The following is a 20212-nucleotide window of genomic DNA, read 5'->3' as shown; positions in this document are numbered from 1 at the left end:
TGCCTCACTGCCCTCTCTCTTCTAAAGTAACGTCAAACTGGATCTGTGCTTTCACAACAAAACATGTTAGGGCAATGTTTCAGAGCTCAACTGGTAATTACACACTGAAGGAGACTCCCATAGATTCAAACAGTTACCGGCATAAGGAAGGATCCCAGGTTTGTGCCTTGTGTGATTGCTCTTGGTGGAGGGAGTCTTTGACCTCCTTTCTCCGAGGAAGTTACTGATCTGAACGTTTTGGAAAGGTGAGTCCTCTGTAGCCAGTGGGCGAGAGAGAATTAGGTGGGGAAAGGGAAGATGGATGCCAGACGACTGAAGAGGTACAAGTATGGAGGCAATTGACAGCGTGTAAGAGCGGAAAAGAGCTGTTAAGGGTAAGAGACGGAGCTGAATGAAGAAGCCAGCATCACAGCAAAGAGCTCACAAAGCTGTGCTTTGGGAGTTTAGCTGAAACTTTCCCTTATTCTAGAAAATGTCTGAATTAAGTATGTGTGTGTATGTATATATTATCTGCATGTATATATGTGTAAATACGTGTGTGTATAATTAAACCCAGCAGGAGTAATTTGATTTCTGGAGCAGTTACTGCAACAGCGTAATTTTGTCTGATTATAGGAAGTACCGGGGTGAGGGAAAGAGGAGTCAGTGCTTCTCTTGTGCAAGGAGCTATCTGGTTATAAGCAGCTATAAACAGGTCGCTCCATTGTATGCAATCCAGCTATGTCTCTGTAGTAAATGTTATATAATGAAGAGTTAAAGCAACTTCCATTATTAAAAATCTTGTCTTCTCCAGGTCTGTGGCGTGCAAGAGATCCTGGGAAGAAACACGGAGTGCTTGTAATGCTCGTGCTGCTGGGAAGGGCTGTCACATCCATTCTACAAAGACTGAGCTGAGCGGTAGTTCTTTCTCCTCACTGTAACTTCTACTCATCAATGTGTGGAATATGTGTCAGCAGGATTAAACCAGGACAGTCTCCTGACGGTGGAATTCTAGATAAGGTACTTGCTGCGATTTCTTACCTAAGCCAACAACACCCTCTGAAATTTTTCATTTTTCTCCGATTTTTATTACTTGACTGAATCTTCCTGCAGACGTACGTTCTGAAATACTTTGACTTAGAGCAAGCACTGTTGCTAGGTTGCTCTGAAAGCTTGAGATGGCTCTGACTTCTCCAAAATCTGTATCAGAGGATTTAACACAAAGAGAACTCATGCTCCATAATGAAAGCTGTTTCCATTTCCTCTCTGCAAATGTCATCACAGTAGGTAAGTGAAAGGTTACAATTCTTTCACGTAATGGTTTGGTATTGAAAATGTTTTCTTTTATCCCAAATTTATTTTTTTGGTATTGACATTTCATATGGTACTTCTACATTTCCTTAAATATGTTTGAAGGAATTGTGCTTGTAAATCAGGGGGCTGAATTAATTCCTCAATTCCTTTTTTACTGTGTAGCTCATGTGGTGAAGAGAATTTGGTTGAAGAGCCTAGAAACTGGCCTGGTTTGGATCTGTTCCAGTAGTGTCCAGGATTTGGTGGTATATATGAGACTACAAACACCTGACATAGTCTGGGAATTAAATGAAGTGATGCTAGAGGGCAGAAATTGTAGAAAGTTTAGATTAAAAAAAAAAAAAAAGGAATGTTGCCCTCTATAGTATAGATTTGTCTGAATCAGTCCTTTCGGTCTCACTTACACGTGGTCTGTGATGTTTCAGAGACAAGTGGAAGGACTTTATTTGTAGAATCACTAAACTTTTCCCATCACGCATTCTTGGAGTTGATGTCTTGCGTGATGGACTTTACACGTGCAGTCTTTGGAAAGTTAAAACTGCTTTGATTTGTTTGTCAGCGCAGTGCTGTGTTCGCCCATCAGTAGCAAACCCTCTAATATGCAGGAAAATTGAGGTACTTTGAAGTTGTAGTCCATCCATTTGCAGGCATGATTAAAACCCAGCTATTGTTAGGCTCAGTGTTTTAAGCTGACCCCTGGACTAACCCCCCGATCCCTGACCTCCTGTCTCCATTGAAAAGAGTTGTTTCCATGGTGATTTTCATGGATGGTGAAATTAATATCTGGTTTTGTAATATATTTTGCATGAAGGAATGAATTGCTTTTTCAGTGTTTGTAGGTAGGCTGCAAATTGTGCTATGAACTCTTTTTGCTGCATGATAACAAAAAACAACTGTAATGTTACCAGTGTTTCCCAAGACATGCTAGGCAGCCTGGTAGCTTCGTGTAAATGGTTTATACTTGAATAAACGATTGGAGTCCTTTTGAGATGCCAGTTTCCCAGCTCTTCAAGTGCTTCCATTCCAGACTAAAGGAAAATCGTCTTCTGCGGCTGTAAATTATAATGGTGTAGCAATAAACTGGGACCTGGCAAAACTCACAGGTAGATGGAAGGAGAACTCTCCACTTGCTTACCAGATCTTCAAGCAATGTGGGTTTGTGTCAATAACGAACTGGCTCTGAATCATTGTCTGACTTGTGGCTTAAGCAGGATAGAAATTTTATGGGCAGTGTGTATATGATCTCTTCTCATCTGCAACTGATCCCTCACGATAGGGAATGTTTGAGGAAGCTATTGGGGTGAAGAATTCAGCAAGATTAAATAAAAGGAGTTGGACACTAATATGCATAGCAGCAATTAAGAGTGTTTATAACCAACAGTGATGAATTTTGGGAGGTATTTTTAAGCCTTGTGCTTTAGGGCTTAAGCCAGGAACCAGCAGAGATCAGGACTACTTCTAGCAGGAGGAAAGACATACACATTCTCAAATCTGATATTGCAAGTTTTATTCCCACAGATCTCTGAGGCATCTCATGTTGGTAATTAATATATAAAGATCCCAAATAGGAGAGTCCTTAGTTTGAAATCATATTCTTAAGAACAATGAATTTGAGAGGGAAGAGGACTGGGGGGAAAAGCACAATTTGTAAGAACTGGAGAACTTGGTCTATACAGCTTTGCTAGAGCAAATATTGGTTTCTGACTGCAGTCAGAAGGCAGTGAGGTATGCTGAGGCTTTTTCTGAGACAAAACAATTATTTTTCTTGTCTGAGTAATTTTCCTTAAGCAAGAAATTCTTGTAGTCCTGTAACTTCATTGAGAATACAGCATTAGCCTTTTCTGTGAATGACACTGGTGTAGTTGCTTATCAACTATTTCTGGCTTTCAACCAGGCTCCTTTATTCAGCAGCACCAGGTGCTCCTAAATATTTTATTCTTTAATCTTTAACAGATGAATTCCAGAGGGAACACTGAATGCTGGGAAAACAAGGGGGAATCGTCGTGGTAGAATGCAGCTCCGAAGGCCGTAAGAACAAGGAGAACCCAAATTGTTTCTCAGAGCAAAACATTTGGGGCCAGATATTTTTAAAATGTAAATTAGCATCATAGGCCGAGACTGTCAAAACTGATCGCAGCTTTTGTTCCTTGATTCGAGCGCTTCTGGAAAATCCTCCTTGAATTGGATTGGGGGGGGAGATTTCTAGCGCCTCGGGTTGTGGCTCTGTGCCATGAAGCTGTCTGAGTTGAGCTGCGAGTTGCAGAGCTCAAAGAATAACTATTGTTGGCTGTTGGTCTTTTCTGAGTGTTGACAGCTTGCTCAGAGGAAAGAGTTCTTATCTTAGGAAGCTCTGGAGATTACAGATGTGATTTTGCACATCAGGTGTTGATTGGAGATTGAGTAGGAGGAAGGGAATTGTGTAACTGATGTCTGTGGCAGATGAATTTGTGCTATAGGAGGGTTCCAAAGAAGGAGGAGCTGGCTCATTGCATTGAAAATACAATAGATTTAGCCCAAGTCTTTAATTGCTACTTAATGTATTCAATTCAGGACTCATTTGCTTGAAATATGACTGTAGGCAGTAAAGGAGAACATGAAGTAGACAACACTTTTTTTAGCTGGGCTCTCAAAGGAACGAATTCCATCATTTTAGCCGAATTTCCAGCAATTGAGATCGATTTTGTCTTCTGCTGGCTTACTGTTTGAACTGCCATGTATAGTTTTTACTAGCACTAATGAGGTTGAATATATTTGTTTTGTATTAAAAATAGCTCGCCTGTGCAAATGCACCCCATAAGTGATTGCCCGCATATTAGTTCTTAGCTTTATCTTCTCGTATATTTGTGCTTCACCAAATTGGGCCCTTTCCTAAGAGGTGCTCTTTATAGCGGATGAATCTCTTGAAGAATACCTAAGGCCTGATCTTTAGTATTCCACTGTAGTCTTTTGCATTCAGTTCATCTTCACGTGCTGACGAACTGCAAGATCGAAGCTTGCCTGCATGCTCTGGGGAAGGTTGCCCCAGTCCTGCTGTATTACAGTGCAAAAGACATAGAGCGAAATATTTACTGCAGCTTGCGTTACCTGCCTCTCATCTGCAGATCCCCCCAGCTGTGGTGATGTTTCTTTCTTCTCGCTCTTTCTCATAAATTGTTTCGCAAGGGGTGTGAAAGAGAATTGCGGAGACCGAGGTGAAGCAGGTGCGTCACGTCGGTGTGCTTTCTGGCGGTGCCGCAGTGTGATGGCACGTTCCAGTTATTACTGCAGCATGGAGACAGACTTCTAGGGAACTACTTTTGATTTGTAGGATGAATTGTTTTAGTGCCTCTCGAACAAGAACTGCCCCTTATATAAATCAGGATATAAAGCTCTGTCAGTGGGTATGTAGGACAAAGTGCAAAGGGATGGCAGAACTGGCTGGAGGGGGAGAAAGTCGTCTTTGTGCCTGTGCAGCACTTCCAGCATTCCAGCGCGAGTGGGTCGGAACCCAACAAAAGCTGGGCTCCTGCTCAGGAATCTGAGCGTTGCAGACGTGCTCAGAACACCCACTGGAGTTTGGTTTCCTCTTATCTCCCTAAGTACCTCCGAAATGACTCAGTTTAAACGCTGTGTATTGCAGTGACAGCTCTTCTCTTCGCTTATTTCACTTTTGTATTAAAATAAATGCTAAACAGTGTATACAGAAGTGCTAATACTACTGTTGAACTGCTTGATTGAGTAGTCTCTGCTTTCAAAAATGACACTTCAGCTTTATCAAGCATATGTTTTCAAGGGTTGACGTTTCAGCTTTCTCATTTGAGTGAATATACCCGCAAGAAAGCTTGGGAAGGGTGGAGCTAGCAAGTGAGAATCCTGGTTGGTGTAAATCTGTGTGGTTAAATCCTCCTCAGCTACCTACAATCTACTTCAGTCAGTACTGATTAATCTTAGATGGCTTGAAACTTTTACCATTCATCTGTGCTTTCCTGGTTTGTCTAATCACTTGAGACAAGAACAGTTCTCAAAACTTATTGCTTCTTTTGGAATCAGGACTCCCTTTGTGTAGGCTGTGTCTGGATGAGGAATGCATGGAGTGGAATGCATTTAACTTGTACATCATTTTGCTGTATAATAGTGATTCAAGATTATTACAGCGGCATTGGGAAAGTCCAAAATCAAGGAGATGCGTGGCAAATTCAGTAATCCTCTATTTTTTAAATATGTTCTGGCATGTCTAGACTCAGTTTTCCGTTCTAAACTGATGAAAGAGTGCTATGCACAGACATGCAAAATCCTGTTTGCTTAGGTATATGGTACATCAGATTAGCCTGGAGAAGCACTTAAGATGGCCTTCAACGTGTGGCTCTAACATGCTGCCTGTTTGCGCGATCAGTGCTGCTGCCATGGAAATCTCCAGCGTGCAGGTTTAGCTGAGCAGACACAAGTGAGGTTGGGAGTTAGCATCAGCTGCCCGAAAGTAACTTTGAGTCGAGCTACAATGCTGTGAACTTGCCCGTCAGCTGAGGATGAAAAGTGAACTGATGCTCTACTAGTTTTGCTTGTATTAGTGAGTGACCAAAAAAAGACTTTTTCTTTTTGTTGATGCAGTTTGAATAAAATCTGAAAAGACACGCTGTTTATTCCAAGTGTTTCAACTTGAGCACGGCGGTCTCCTTGATTTGGTACAGCGTAGACAGTGGATAGTACAGAATTCTAACATGAAATCCCGAAGTATTTGTACAGTCTCAATTTCAAGAATTGTTTTCAACATTTTTTCTTGCTCAATGGAGACTAAAGTGTAGTGAACGCTGCACGCTGCCGTTTGTCCCACTTTGTGCTGCAGAGGCAGAAATGAACAAGTGAGGCTGTTAGAATGTGCTATTGTCTCCTTTGGCGATGTCAGTTTACAGTGATTAAAAGCTATCACGAGTCTGTGGACTGTTGGAAAAAAGACTTGACTCCAAGGATATCTAAAGATAGTTCTGATTCTGTCACCAGCTTATTTTTTGACTGTTTTGGGCAACTTCACTTCCTCCTCTGTCATCTGTCTTATTTTGATAGTAGGTGGGATCTGCTACTCCTGCACAGCAGGCAGGTTCCAGTCATGTTTGGATCTCTTATCACCAGTGCTGAAACAAATAATAATGCTCCACCTACATTATTCAGTAATGAAATAACCATGGTAAGCTCTTCTAGACAGTGGCACTTGTGTGTACTTGATAGCAGCTGCCTGGGAACTGTCCTGCAAAATACCATCTGTAGAATCCAAGAGTCCGAGCCTTGGAAGTTTTGTGTGGCCACCCCACCTAGATAGCGGAGTTTATTCAAAATTGTTCAAATTAGATTGCTTTTTATTTAAAAACAAACAAACGAAAAGGTCTTTTGTGAACAAAATTTGTTCTTTTTGCAAGAATATACATTGAAATCAGCAGCCAAACGTTTAGGTAGATGTTTTACTTGAGAGATCGCAAACTGATGTATTTTCACCTCGTGCATTGGTCTGGATCAGAAGGATCAGAGGACTGATGAAACAGCCTTCTTCACAAGCTGAAAATTGATTGTTTTCCTGTTTCTACCTTCTATTGCCCATGCTCATACAGCGTTCTTCATACTGTCAAAAGCTTCAAATGAAAATCTTTTGAAGGAATTCAGCCTTTGAGCTGTTTCATGTCCCCTTACAAGGTGACAAAGTTGTAAGAAATTGTGCCATTTATGTAACGTACTATGTTGTCAAGGAGAAAGGTTCTTGTACTGATGGCAGTAGCTTTGGTCCTCAGGTCATATTTGATGGTAATTTAACACTAGAGGGCAGCGGTGGTCTTCCTTTTATCCATCCGTTCATTGCTTGTATGCATGTTCCTTCTGAAAGAAGGCAGGCTGAACCACTTGGTCCCAGGTTCAGAAATCTTTCTTGAGGTCGCTAATGTGCATGGTGAATTCCTTAAAACTCACCTGACTAAGCCCTACAAGTTTGCGACAGAATAAATCTGGAATGTTTCAGTCCAATGATCTTGATCGATGGTGCCATGATACAAAGCAACACAGTCTCTGAACTTTCTTGCTTGTGTTTAGCCTGATACAAGCACTCCACAACCTGGATTCCTTCTTAGCTGTTATCTTCCTTTACCTAGAGTGCCCTCACAACACTCCTCATATGTATTTATTTCTTTTTCCAATCCTTTGTTCTGAAGGATAAACGGTGATACAAGACACAGCTCAGCAGTAAATCTGGACCAAGCAGGGTCTGGGGACTTTGCGTTTTATTTTTACTGCTGAACGTTTGTGTCATCTTTCAGCTGGTATAATCCATGTACTCCTTTCTGATCTCTTTGAGAAATTGATATTTGTTTCCATAAGGATATTGGTTTGGATTAAGTGAGCTTTTTAAGCCTTGCCATCCCAAATAGTTTTTCATTGCCTGTTGAATGTATCAAGCCTCCTAGATTAATTTATTTCCTGGTTTTGTTTGATTGGGGTTTTTGCCTGCTTGCTTTAGTAAAGAGTTGTTGCCTGCCTGTTTTAGTACAGAGTATTGTGTTTCTCAGAGGCTCTGTGCCAAGATGCATAAAGGTGTTCAGTCTCCTCACTCGTTTCAGCTCCGACATCCCCGCTGAGATGCCTTGGCAGCTGGGAGTCTAACCGCGATTGAATTTGACACCTGCAGTGGAGCAGAGAGGCGTGCAGTTTGTTGCCTCCAATTCAGACATCCCTTGACCTGGTAGCAACCTTACTTTGTGAGTTTTGTGAGGACAAATGCCTGGGAGGTCGTGAAACTGCCAGAATAGCAATGGGAGCCACAAGGGTACATTAAGCAGAGGTCAGGATTCTTGGTTCTTCTCCATTGCCGGTCGGGACATTGCGGCTTGGCCTCGCCTTTCCGTGCCGGGCAGTCAATTCAAGCACCAGCTCTGTTTCTTCTGTAGCAGTTATCAAGCGAAAGCAAACTAAAAACTACTCAGTGAGTTATGTTGTGGAATTGGGGTCTTTTCCATGCTGGCAGAAACCATTGTACTGCACACATAAGCGTAGCAGTCTGCTAACGTGATAGGAGAGACTTTTGTTATTGTAACTTAGATTTCTCGGTAGATTTATTTTTGTGTCACTTACAAGAGAAGTGGAATACCCTCTTGAAGTAAAGCCTTAAGCACGGTAAATTTATGATGTGTTGATGTTAAGAGGGGGCTTTATGGTTGGGCACGGATTAGGAAACTCGATCACCTGAATGTTACCTTCTGTTTCCTCTCCAAAATCTCCTTCCTCAGCGATTTCGTCACTTTCTCCCTTCCTCCCACTCCCTCATTCTTTCTCCTGTGTATCTGTTGCTGCATGCAGAGATTTGGTAAGTGTGTGGAGGGAAGTGGGACACTTGAAGCACAGTACATAGTAGTGTTTATGCCCACATTCCAGAGAATGTTGCGGATCTGAGGGGCTGCGTGCGTCGCTGTTGCCATCTGCTGGATGGAAGCACAAACCCAGCCCAGAAGGAGAGAGACGGACAGACTTTGGAACAAGGGGATGTTCGTGCCATTTCCACGGGTACTAGGCAGTTCCTAGGAACAGTACCATGACAAAGGTGATGCAGAAATATGGTTCTCGTACAGTATACGACCAGTACTGCACAAGTAGCCCCAGAATACTGCACGGCGTGCGTGCTTGTGTGTGCATAGCTGCAGGAACGGTTGCAAGAGGCTATTTGCTGCTGCCATGCAGGAGGAGAGATGTAGAACTGCTTGTTCTGGCTACGTAGTGGTTGTAGTTCGATTCTTAGAAACTAGTGAAATAGGGAAAAATAGTGCTCAGATGGTCAGAATAAGCGCAGTATGTTTAGAGGGAGTAAGCTGAGTGCTGGGTTGAGTGAAGCAGTGCTGGAGCAATCAAAGACCGAGTCTTTATAGTGCTGCGAGAGGAAAATGTTCCTTTCATTCATCTGCGTGAGGCTTAGCCTCTGTGGCTGTTGAAGATGGGGGTGTGTGGGGGAAACGCAGTATTCCTTAACAAAGTTCCATGATATTGGCATTATCTGTGGGAAGTTCTTAAGATCTGGCTATTAAATCTGTCAGTCAAGCCAGCTCACAAAAGGATGCAGCTCTTGTAAACACTGTAAATGAAATCTCTCCCTCCTACACGTTCTCATAAGTGAATTATTTGTATCTGCTGATAGTTACAGTAAATTTAATCCCTCTAAAAATGAATGCAGATATAGCCAAGCTACTCTTAGCCATTGTGTCTTAAAACATGCTCTATTGCCTGGCTTTGATTTGCGTTTAGAGTTGGGTAATTGGCTTTTTAAAATCCAAGCCATACCTATCTGTGTGATAATGTGAAACCTGCCTGGCTCTAGAAAGTGCTTACATTCTCAAACATTTAAATGCTTGTCAACTGCAAGCAAGAATTCTCTTTTTATCATTGTTTTTATCTTCTCTGCAAATTAGATCTGAGGTCAAATACCTCATATTTGAGAGAGGAACGCTTTGTTTCTTGAGAGAACAAAAAATTTTGACTGGTTGTCTTCTGAAGCAGCTCACAGTGGTTTTCTGCAGATAGTGGTAACAGCCCTTGCAAATAGTGGAGCTAAGGAGCCCTGTAAAGGAACATATATGGCGTGCACACGTGGTAATTCCAGAGCTGGAAGTTGCCTCTACAAACACTTGGCTTTTCTGGTAATGTCTCAAATGTGTGGGGTATTTTTTTTTTATCCATAGTCCTTATCTCAAATAACAAATAAGGCTTCCATTACGCCGACTGCGAGTGGTGTTTGGCATGCATTTTAAGTACAGAAACATTAACAGGTTTAGTCTTTTATTTTGTTCTACCCTAACAACTTCCTTTTTCCCTTCGGAATTGGGAGGAATTCAGGAGGTTCCTCTCTGAATGGAGATGAAGAAGCAAGGTTCAGGCAATAAGCTCACCAAGGATCTGAATATATTAAAATACGCCTTGGCGTTTTCCTGAATTTTATATGATAATGTCACCTTGTCACTCTGCCTGCGTACCTTCTCCCTGTATTTAAAGCTTCTTTCATTTCATGTTTTTAACTATGTGAGTATTGTTAATTAAGTACTGTATTGTGCTGCATTATATAATTGTGAAAGTTAGATAAGCATCAGATCTTCAAATACTGAGTTTTGACCATTTCCATAAGGATATGATCAGTAGAGTTGTTTCTGAATAATGCTTGCTTAACCACGCTTAGGGCTAACATGCCAAAATTTTAATAGACAATTGAGACCAAGTGTTTGAACCATTCGGAAGGTATGAAATGCTGCTCCCTGAAATGCTGAAGTTCCAGACAATTGACTCCATGAAGGAGGAGAAAGCAAATGATTTTGCACCTGTTTCCAGACCATCTTCATCCCCTTGACTCTGGTGCATCCTGTACTGAACTCGAAGAGGCTCAACTTTTTTCTTCTTTTTTTTTTTTTTTTCTCATGCAGCTCTAGATAAAAATTACATTGTAGTAGTGTTACTGTGGTCAGGGATAAAAAGTTAAAACTCTCTCCTGGTCCCAGGTGATTAAGAAAAGGGAGCAAAATCCTCCATTTTTACATGAGCGTAAATTCAGAGCAAGGGAACAAAAGTGATTCTCAGGTCAAAAAGTTAAGAGCTTTGTGATAAAGGTGGTAGAAAGGTACATTTCTTTGCAAATAATTTTGATCTGTTATTTTTGCTGTTCAGGGTTAGAGGCTTAAAAGAACTTTAACTGAAGACTAACCCAAATTAGACATTTATTTTCCACCAACTAATAGAGATCTCTAGAATTTTTAGCTGTTAGTGACTAAGGATCACAGTAGACTTAGAAAGTCCATGGAATTTGGGATCCTTACTCCCTCTGGCATAATTGAAAAGGGACGCCTCGTAGGGTTGTAAGAAGTCACGGCTGCGGTGGTATCGGGTACCACTCCTTGATAAGCAGGGGAAGAGAAAAGCAGAGGCAATCTGAAAAGGAGCATGAGGATTAAACAGCTGTCATAAGGAATTTCCTATTGCCACGGAGGACCTGACACTGAAGATACCAGGAAAGGAGATGCCAGGCAGGGAAGTGTTAATTGTTCCAGCCAAAGTAGTTCAGATAAAATCTTACCTTTTCTCTCTCCCCCATTTCCTCGGGTGTTCTCTACAAGTAGAGGAGCTTGTACCATCGGAAAACTGACAGAGATTCCTCAGTGGCTGAGCTAATAAATGGGATGAAACTTAAACTGCCTTCTCATACAAACAGAAAGAGACTTGCAGAAGAGGGAGCATGACGGAGGGAAAATGCTGAGTATTTTTACGTTCTGATAGAGGCAAATGGGGAAAAAATAATCTTATCTCTAGAAGACAATGGATTTAGGAAGCCCACAGCAGAAGCACAGTAGGTGAATTTATTCTTTTTACCATATACACTGGAATTTTAGCTAGAGGATAAATTGCACTTGTGCTTATGGGCACAGTTGTTTTCTAGTTGTACTCTGATAACATAAGATAACTCTTCCTTTTCTCACTTGTCCAGAGATATTAATTTAGCTGTCGGTGACTGTGTTTAGAGGATATTATTTCTTTAAAATCTTACCAGTACACTGTCATTCAGAAGCTCTTTTATCTCTGATGGCATGTTTTATTAATTATGGCCACGGTATCCAGATGAATAAAAAGAGTGTTAAGTAAATTAAAATCCATTCCACTTACTGGAAATGAAATACGAACCACATCAGGGAAATGGTAATGCTCAAGGTATAGCAATTCCTAATTCCCTGAGATTTGTTTACAGCAGAGCAGTTTCATTAGCTATAGACCCTACATTTACGTGTGCCTTGCAGACTGCTGGTGGAGGGAACAGAGGTTGCCTTTTAAATTAGAGGGACCACCCCACAATGCGGTGCACTGTATTTTACATATCCCTTCAAACTGGCGTTAATCATTGCTGTCTAGAATAGAAACCTTTATGCTAATTGCCACAGGGGTCTGACGTACCTGCATCCTCTCGGTGGTTATACAGGAGCTTTGCTGTGTAGGTTCTGCTGACCAGATTTGCTTGTGTCGTCCCTCTTGGCTTTGGCTGTGGTACATCGTTCATTTAAGCCATTAGCAAACATTTAAATTGGAAACTTATTCTCCAGCATTGTGTGTTTTTGTGGTTCTCTATATGCACGTGCCAGTTACATGTTTTATGACGAAGCATATATGTACAGAGGATGGCGTTACTTGTGTCTTCTGTTTGAGGGCAAATCTATCGCATCTTTAATGGTGGTTGTTACACTTCAGGTATCGTGTGTGATGAACCACTTTGAGTAGGCAATTAGTCAAATAAATGACTGACAAGTAAATTACAGCTAACACATGGAACACATCTAACTGTCGAAAGCACCCGCAGGCATTCAGGTGCTGTGCACTGCCAGGTCCTCAGCAAATGCAGAAGGGAGACCAGGGTTTGTTCTGAGCTCTGCGGAACGTGCACTTGCTGCTTGCGGGGTGGAACACTACCTTCTTTTTCTTTCTGTGTCCACAAAACCAGTGACCTTAGGGATATTCTTCCAGAGAAACAGTTCTATTCTTGTGTTTTATTTCTCTCTGTAGGCTTTATATAATCTTCCCTAGTCTTCTAGCATCCATTTGCCACAGTACTATTGTGATGCTTATAATTAGTCCTCCACTGGGAGAGATGTGCAAGTACCAGATGTTAGATCCTACAGACATCTTACAGACATGTAGGACATGGATAAAGCCTGTATTCTCTGGGTATTGCAGCCGTGATGGCTCGTAAATACAGTTTTGGTATCAGAATGATTTTGCCAGTAAATATCAACAAAGAGTCTGTGCTGGTTTGCTGTCTGGTTTAGACCATAATTTTATTTGTTACAGTGAATTCAGGTAACTTGATTGATAGCACTGCGTGCAGTTTGCTCTTTGCTTCTCAGTAAAAGTTGTTAGCTGATTCCAAGTAACATCCAAGCTATGCAGCTTTCCCACTTCAATCAGAACAAAAAAAATCAAGGCAGTAATAAAAGTCAGAGGCTGGAGTGAGCTGTGTGACCGTCCCGTGCTATTTTTTCTGTTGTGAAACACGTGGCATAGCTAGGTAATTTAGGGACAGCAGGTTGTGCAGTGACAAATTGTTCCACTTCATTTCTACAACAGAGAAATAAATGATGTCTGTTTTCCCCAGCACCTGAACAGGTGATGCTTATGTTCTCGGTGGATGGGGCGTACTGAAAAAGGAGGCCTTAGCAATTACCTGGACACACTGTCCTGCATCGGATGTAATGGCAATGAAGCTCGCATGCATCCACAGGACGGAACTAAAAGTAGCACTGCCAAGATCAACCTACCTCCATGGAGGAAGAAAAATTATGTGTATGCTGGTAGGGAATTCAACAGGCCGGCTAATGATCAGATATCTTTAGCAACACATCAGAGATTGTGCCCAGGGAACCAAAGTAGCCAGTATAATCCATGACTACTTGATTTAGACAGAGTTTAATCAGATAGGGCGTGTAAGAATGAGCCTAATTCCCCTTACCTTCACTTTGTGACATAAGAATGCTTTTTTCATCCTTTGATCTCTTAGGGAAATTTTGGTTCATTTCAAATCCATTCAAATGTTGGTCTAACAAGCTTTAATTGGATGTTCTAGGAATGTACCTCAGGGTCGTTTTATGTGGAGATGCAGCCTAGTGCAGTATAGCGTTCACTTTCTCCCCTTTGCAAAGACATTGTTTTGAAATACAGATTTGAAGATGTATTTTAATGTGGATTCTTTTTGCCTGAAGCAGCAGTAAGATCTCTGCATAACAGAAATTATAAATTATTTGCACATGTGTTTAGAAATTTATGACATCTCATAACAAACTACTAAGAATAACAAAGTTTGTGCTTTTACTGGGCATAGCTGCGTGGTTGGCTTGACTGGGTGAATATTGTCAAGGACTGTTTGTGTCTTTAGAATAAGCTTAGAATTACTGAAAATTAGAATGAACTTAGAAGCTTCCTTGAGTAGCCATTTTCCACCTTTGGTTTTATGGCAGGCTTTGTGTGTTCAGATTGCATCACTTCTTTCTTCTTTCTACCCACTTTCTTCATTTAGGGTTTCATTCTCTCCCTCTATTTCTTCCATATATTTTCTGGGCAAGCTTTCATGCCATGCCCCTGCTGGTTAGCCATTCATGTTCATAGAGCTCAGTTCTAACCCTTTTAAAAAACAAAACCCAGCTGAGGTCAAACCTGATAGTAACGCTTTGATGCTTGCTGCTGTAGCACATCGTTCAAAGTTTGGTCCCCCACAGCTCTCTCCCCTAAGAGGAGTCTCTTCATTTATTCATATATTATTTAGCTGGTGATTTGAGTAACAGATGTGTATAGGGGGTATTAATAATTTATTACCAAGAACGAACAAACCATGGCCTGTGGATAGTGAGGACAGACTGAATTCGTTGGGTTGTTGCGGGCAGTGGTTACCCTTAAAGAGATGGCTGGAGAAGCTTGAACGAAACCGTTTACTCTACACGTGTTTCTCTATCTCTACAGTTTCACCAAACGTGAAATGTTACATGAAGTTGCATTTTACTGATTTTCATTTCAGATTATGCTACAGAAGTATTTCACAATGTTGAAGTAAACCTATTTCTTCCCTTTTGGAACTAAATGTGTTTATTTTTTGTTGCTCTGAAACATCTCATTTAAGGTTTTTTTTGCTTAGTATATGTTGTAATCTCATGTGCTTTTAAAGTCAGTAACTATTTTGATTTATTAAACCAAATTTTAGCCTAAAATACACATGATCTTGGGCATTTGCTGTTGTAGAAATCATGAAAGAAAACCTTTCCAATCTTTTCAAAATTCTCTGCTGCAATGCTCTTCACTGATATTTCCAATATCTAAAAAGTGCTGAGAGATATTCTAGGCAAATACCTTTGTTATAAGGAAGAAGACTTGTAACAGGAGTAGAATAAACCACTAATTTGTCCCACTGTAGCATTTTATCTAATCTCTTGTGGCGTTAGTCTGAATTTTGGCTTTGGAGGCTGGTTAATCTTCAGGAATACAGCAACTGATGCTGATTTTTTTTTTTTTATTTTAGTTGGGGGCTCTCTGTGGTTTGAGAATTATTGTGTTTTCAACTCATCCAGTGGCGTGATGATAAATCAAACTGCGGATTGCCGAAGCACTGTTATTTGGCGAGGCATGGTGTTACATAAAACCAGCATAATGAGATGATATTAAATATTGGAATTTGTGGTTTTATTGTACCATTCTAATTGTGCCCTGTAGCTTAAGCAGGATGCAGTAAAACATCATCAAGGTGAATTTCATTATCATCTTTCAGTGTGTTTTTCTTCATTGACATGCTACCTAGTTTTAAGCAGAAAAAATAAGAAACCCCAAGAAGTAGACAGAGAAGCAGCCCCGCTGGTTTGGACCAGGAGTATCCTGGGATATTCAGACCCAAAGCAACAGCTACGTGCTGTTAGCAGGCATTTTAGCAGTCACCAGCATGTCGAGTTTGGGGATGCAAAGTGGATGTAGTCAGTCGGCAGGGAGGGGTTCATCCTCTTCAAAAGGCCAAGCTCGCTCCAAGGTAGTGAAAGCGGCATGGGAAACTCAACCTATTTCCATTCATATGATAAAAAAGTACCCGCTGTTTCATTGTGGGGTGGCTGCAGCTTTGTGTGGGGTGCTGGGGGAGCTGCATTGCCGCAGGGCGCGATAGGAAACGTCAGGGTAGTGTAGCATATAAAGCTGTCTAGGAGTAAAAACTACTCCTAGCACGTATTTTCACTTGGGTCAGATATGCAACAAAGTGCATCAGACTTTAAAAATAGCTGGCTGCTATCACAGATCTCGGATATTTTATTTACATCGTTGAGAGCATCTCAGAGGCTTCTGTGCACTTATGGCACAGTGAGGCATAAAAATGCTGTCATCTATTTTACATGTGGGAAACAGGTATGGAGAAAATCAGGCTAGCTAAACACTTCGCTCTCCTACTGGAGTAGCTCTGGCTCGGGAATTGGAAGAGGTCTGGGACCTGAAGTGACGTTGTTGTGCTTGATTAAGTACTTATTTTACTCCTGTGAGAAGTGGCTTTGTTCTGAAAAAGACCCACAATAAAGAATGTTTTAGTATATAGCTTGTAGCGTAGGGACAGCCTGGGGGGTTAATGCAAGGTTATCACGGTAAAAGCAGATAACTGTAATTTCCAAGTTACTGTGCGAACTGTTAGAATGCTTTTCTAACTCCGTTCTCCTCAGCACCTTGTATTCATCCCCATTTCCTAATTCAGAGAGGTAAGGCAAAGATCTTTTCCTCTGGCAGTGACGTGCTCAGAGCTGCAGGAAGCATTGCCTTAGTGGGTCACTGTTACACCGCCCCGCACGTCCTGCAGCCCGCCTGCCATTAGGTGCAGTTATATTTAAACCAGAATTGGGGCCATTGAACTCCTTCCTGGCAAAGCTGCTGCATGGTCATGGCTACGGGACATGTTGGCTGTGCACAACTGAAGTCTAGAGAGAAAAAAAAAACACAATGCTCTCATTCTGTCATTCAACGTGATAAAATGCCAGCCTCTAGAGCAGCGGCTGCTTGTTGTGCTGCTCCACAAATGATTAATCTTTTTCAGTATTTTTCCCTGTTGGTGATACTTGGGAGCAAGTTTGGAGAGAATTCCTTTTGTCTTCTGGGATGTATTTTGAGTTTATACAAAGAAATAAGTCTCCTTCAACGCGTGTGCCTCCAAACATGCCTGCAGATAAAAGGCCTCACTTTGTGACATTGGTTCTCAGCAGATCCAGTAACTGGGAAGATTGCTCGCAGAGCACTTCCATACAGCTTGCTTTTATTTTTAATACAGCATTGCTGATTCTGGAGATAAAGAAGTCATATTTTGCATATTAATAGAGGGCTGTTTTTTTTTTTATAACAAAGATCAAAATGTCACTTTTAATTCTGCTTGCGTGACAGAATGTGTATTTAAAATCAGTGTCACTTTATGTAATTCTACTTTGGAATCAGAATTAGTACAGTAACGGCCGTGTCTGCATGTGCATAACTAAGACAGCAATTACTGAACCGCAGCAGCTTCTTTTATGAATGCTTACATTCTGAAGGCTGAGGAAGGACATAACACGTTGTCTGAGCAGGGCCTACCTGATTCCTGAGGACCAAACGACACGGGAGAGCACACCGTGAGCTGGAATCCTCGCCGTTCCTTTTCGGCACAGCAGGAGTGACCTGTAAAAGGGAGCAAGTCTGCCACTTTGTAGGCAAGCTGGCGTGGAAGATGTTATGGAGCTGCTTGCGGATGACAGGGCAAATGAATACAATTACTTTCTACAAAATGGACCTGACATTTTGTGGTAATAGTCCCTGACTGACAGCTGGGAGCAGAGAGGAAAGAAGGAAGGCGAACTAGTTTTCTGCTATAAAACAGAGCTTAAGACGTGAGCCGTATAACAGTTTAAATTCCACATCTCTCTGCATCTTGCAGAGAAACCTAATTTTTTAAATCTCCACAGGCTTCTCAGAGGCAGAAGATGCTAATTTTAGAAATGTGGCAGCTCGTCTTCCTCCCCACCCCCTTCTATTTGCTGCCAGAATGTTTAACAATCCAGTAAACAAGCTGATGGGAGGAAAAAAATAAAAGGGAAAAAACTCCAGAGCTTAGGGTATTGGCCGCTTGTCGATGGCGTTTCTGGGGAAGGGTCTGCTCCCTGCTCCCCACTCCCTTCATACGTCTTGAGTTTGAAAGCTATTTAAAACCAAGGAGTAGCAGTTCAGCTGACAGCAAAAAGGAGCATTTAAAGGGGGAGTAGCCAGGACTAGCAGCCTCCTCCCAGTGACCTGTTTAATTCCGCACCAGTGTTCAGGGTAATTTAAATTAAAGCATTGCAGAAAGAGTTCTTGGTAGTGAAGAATCAAGCCCTACGTTTTCAAGTAGGACTTGGATATCTTATTTGGGGTGTTCATCTGTACTCTCACTCTGCAAATTGCAGCCTTCTCCCCACGTTATCTGTTGAACTCTATACTTTCATTTCTGTGATATCAAAATGCACTGAGACTTTGTGCTCAAAGTCCCTGTCTCTGTTACAAGTAGTTGTAGGTATCTGTAGGCTCCTATGTTCACCTCTACTATATACAAGTCACGGAGTAATGTAGGTAAGGAATGCATGAGACCATCTCCCTTTTGGTCTTGTTCTAATTCTGCAGCTGGTGCTGCTTTACTGGACTCCATTAATATATTCACGTTATTCCATTTACCTCAAAATTTCCTTTCTCTGGCCAAGGTTTTAACATTTTTTTATTAAGTTGTGAGAAGTTTTTGCCACCCAAGTAATAGGAAGATGTTTCTTTTGCACAGACACCTGGTATGTTCTCTAGCAGAATTTGTCCATGGTTTGTTCCTGCTGTCACAAAGATTTTGTCATTACCAAAGGTCTATCAGTTCATGTACAACTGATCGCACATACTTAAGTTAGTACCATTGCTGCAAAACTTTATCTCAAGTTTGTCAGTTCAGCAAAAGGGAGCTCATCCCGAGAAAGAACGTGGTTGGAAGCTGGCTTACTACTTGAGCTGTTGAACTGAAAGAAGGCAATGACAAAAGGAGTGTAAGTAAATTTGGGATGTGAATGCCTTGGAATTCATGGATCCACATTCAGTTGCCACAGGCTGTTTTTCTTGAGCCAACTCATCTCCCCTCCTTATATGCCAAAAGAATCTGAGCTGGAAGCCAGGTTTGGAGACTTCTCTTTAAATCTTGCCTAAGTGTTCCATGTAGAAACCAGGTACTGAGAAAAGTCAGATTAATTTGGCCTGTCTGCTTTTAATAAGCTGACAAATATGCACATTGAGTTAAACTGGTGGGAAGTAAATGTGGAATGCTGATACTTCTCTCATTTAGATACATGAATATGCATTGCTATCTGCATCTTCTACTGATTCACTATTTAATGGTATTACGTTGCAAGACTAGAAATGGTATTGGCATATCAGGAAAAAATTGTGTAGAAAGTTTCTCAACAAACAAGAAATTCTGCCATTGTCAGTGGAGCTGCTTTGCTGTAGATAATGTCAGTTCCAGACTGTTCTTCACATTAGCAAAGACAGTGAATTTATTATTCCATGGGACCTGTTAACACTTCCCACAAAGTACTTTAAATGAAATCTTTGGCCTTTTCATATTTGTGCTGTTATATTTCTGTATTTGTACTTCCATATATCAAGTTGTGCATATTTCATGTATGTGCTCATTGCCCTGCTCCAAATATACCGGCACGGAAATCTGCGTTGTAATAGCTGTTCCTCACGTCGCTTTCTTTATTCTAACAACAAAAGCTGGATTCTCTAACTAAGGAGCTTAGAATTGTTTGCCTTTCACCTGTAATGTAAAAATGCAAATTCTGTTGGAGTTTCCTTATCTTCCATTTTAGTAGAGCTGGCTGTGGCAGTTTGTAGTGGATAATTTCAGTTTCAAAACAAAATCTCACGTGCTCACAAATTCCTAACGCTTCAGGAACTGTTTTATTCTGACCACTGTTGTGGGCACTTGGATTTGTATATGCGTAAACAAAAGAAAGCTTTAGGAAAACATTTAAAATTACGCATTTGTTGCTACAGATATAATCAATGTGACTAAAGGATTTCTGCTTTTTTCTGAAACAAGATATAGGTGCATTTTCTCCTTAGGAAGGTTTTTGTATTTAAGCAGAAAATGCAAGACAGTGAAGTGTTCGTTACATTCAGAGCACATGGATAATAAATCTGCTCAAATTAACATGCATCATAATCTTAAACACCCTCAAGTGTCTGGGAAGTTTAACAAAGCGTGAAAGCTGTACCTACTTAGCTCTTTCACAGAGCAATGTGTTTCTCTTTTTCAATTTATTTAGAACAGTGGAGGTGAGTGCCACACAGCTGCTTTTATATATAAGAACACAGGTTGTCTTCTACTCTTAATTAGTCATTGAGA

At 41.1% G+C, this 20212-nt stretch overlaps 1 protein-coding gene across 11 annotated transcripts in view; it reads left to right on the top strand.

The window, feature by feature from the left end:
• PLCH2 (phospholipase C eta 2) overlaps window positions 1-20212 on the top strand; it is an 85461-nt gene that overhangs the window by 14857 nt on the left and 50392 nt on the right. For 9 of the 11 annotated variants that reach the window (XM_083802445.1, XM_083802442.1, XM_083802447.1 and 6 more), the window contains one exon: window positions 794-1266. In XM_083802445.1, coding sequence (XP_083658571.1) covers window positions 1158-1266 — 109 coding nt within the window. In that variant the 5' untranslated portion in view covers window positions 794-1157. Of the gene's footprint in view, window positions 1-17; window positions 246-793; window positions 1267-20212 lie in introns of those variants that run through there. The other 2 variants (XM_083802438.1, XM_083802439.1) reach the window with 2 other exon arrangements.

Source organism: Anser anser, assembly GCF_964211835.1.
Source record: "Anser anser genome assembly, chromosome: 17".
Lineage (NCBI taxonomy): Eukaryota > Metazoa > Chordata > Aves > Anseriformes > Anatidae > Anser > Anser anser.
The sequence above is the reverse complement of the archived record's forward strand: the minus strand, read 5'-3'. Positions and strand labels throughout refer to the sequence as shown.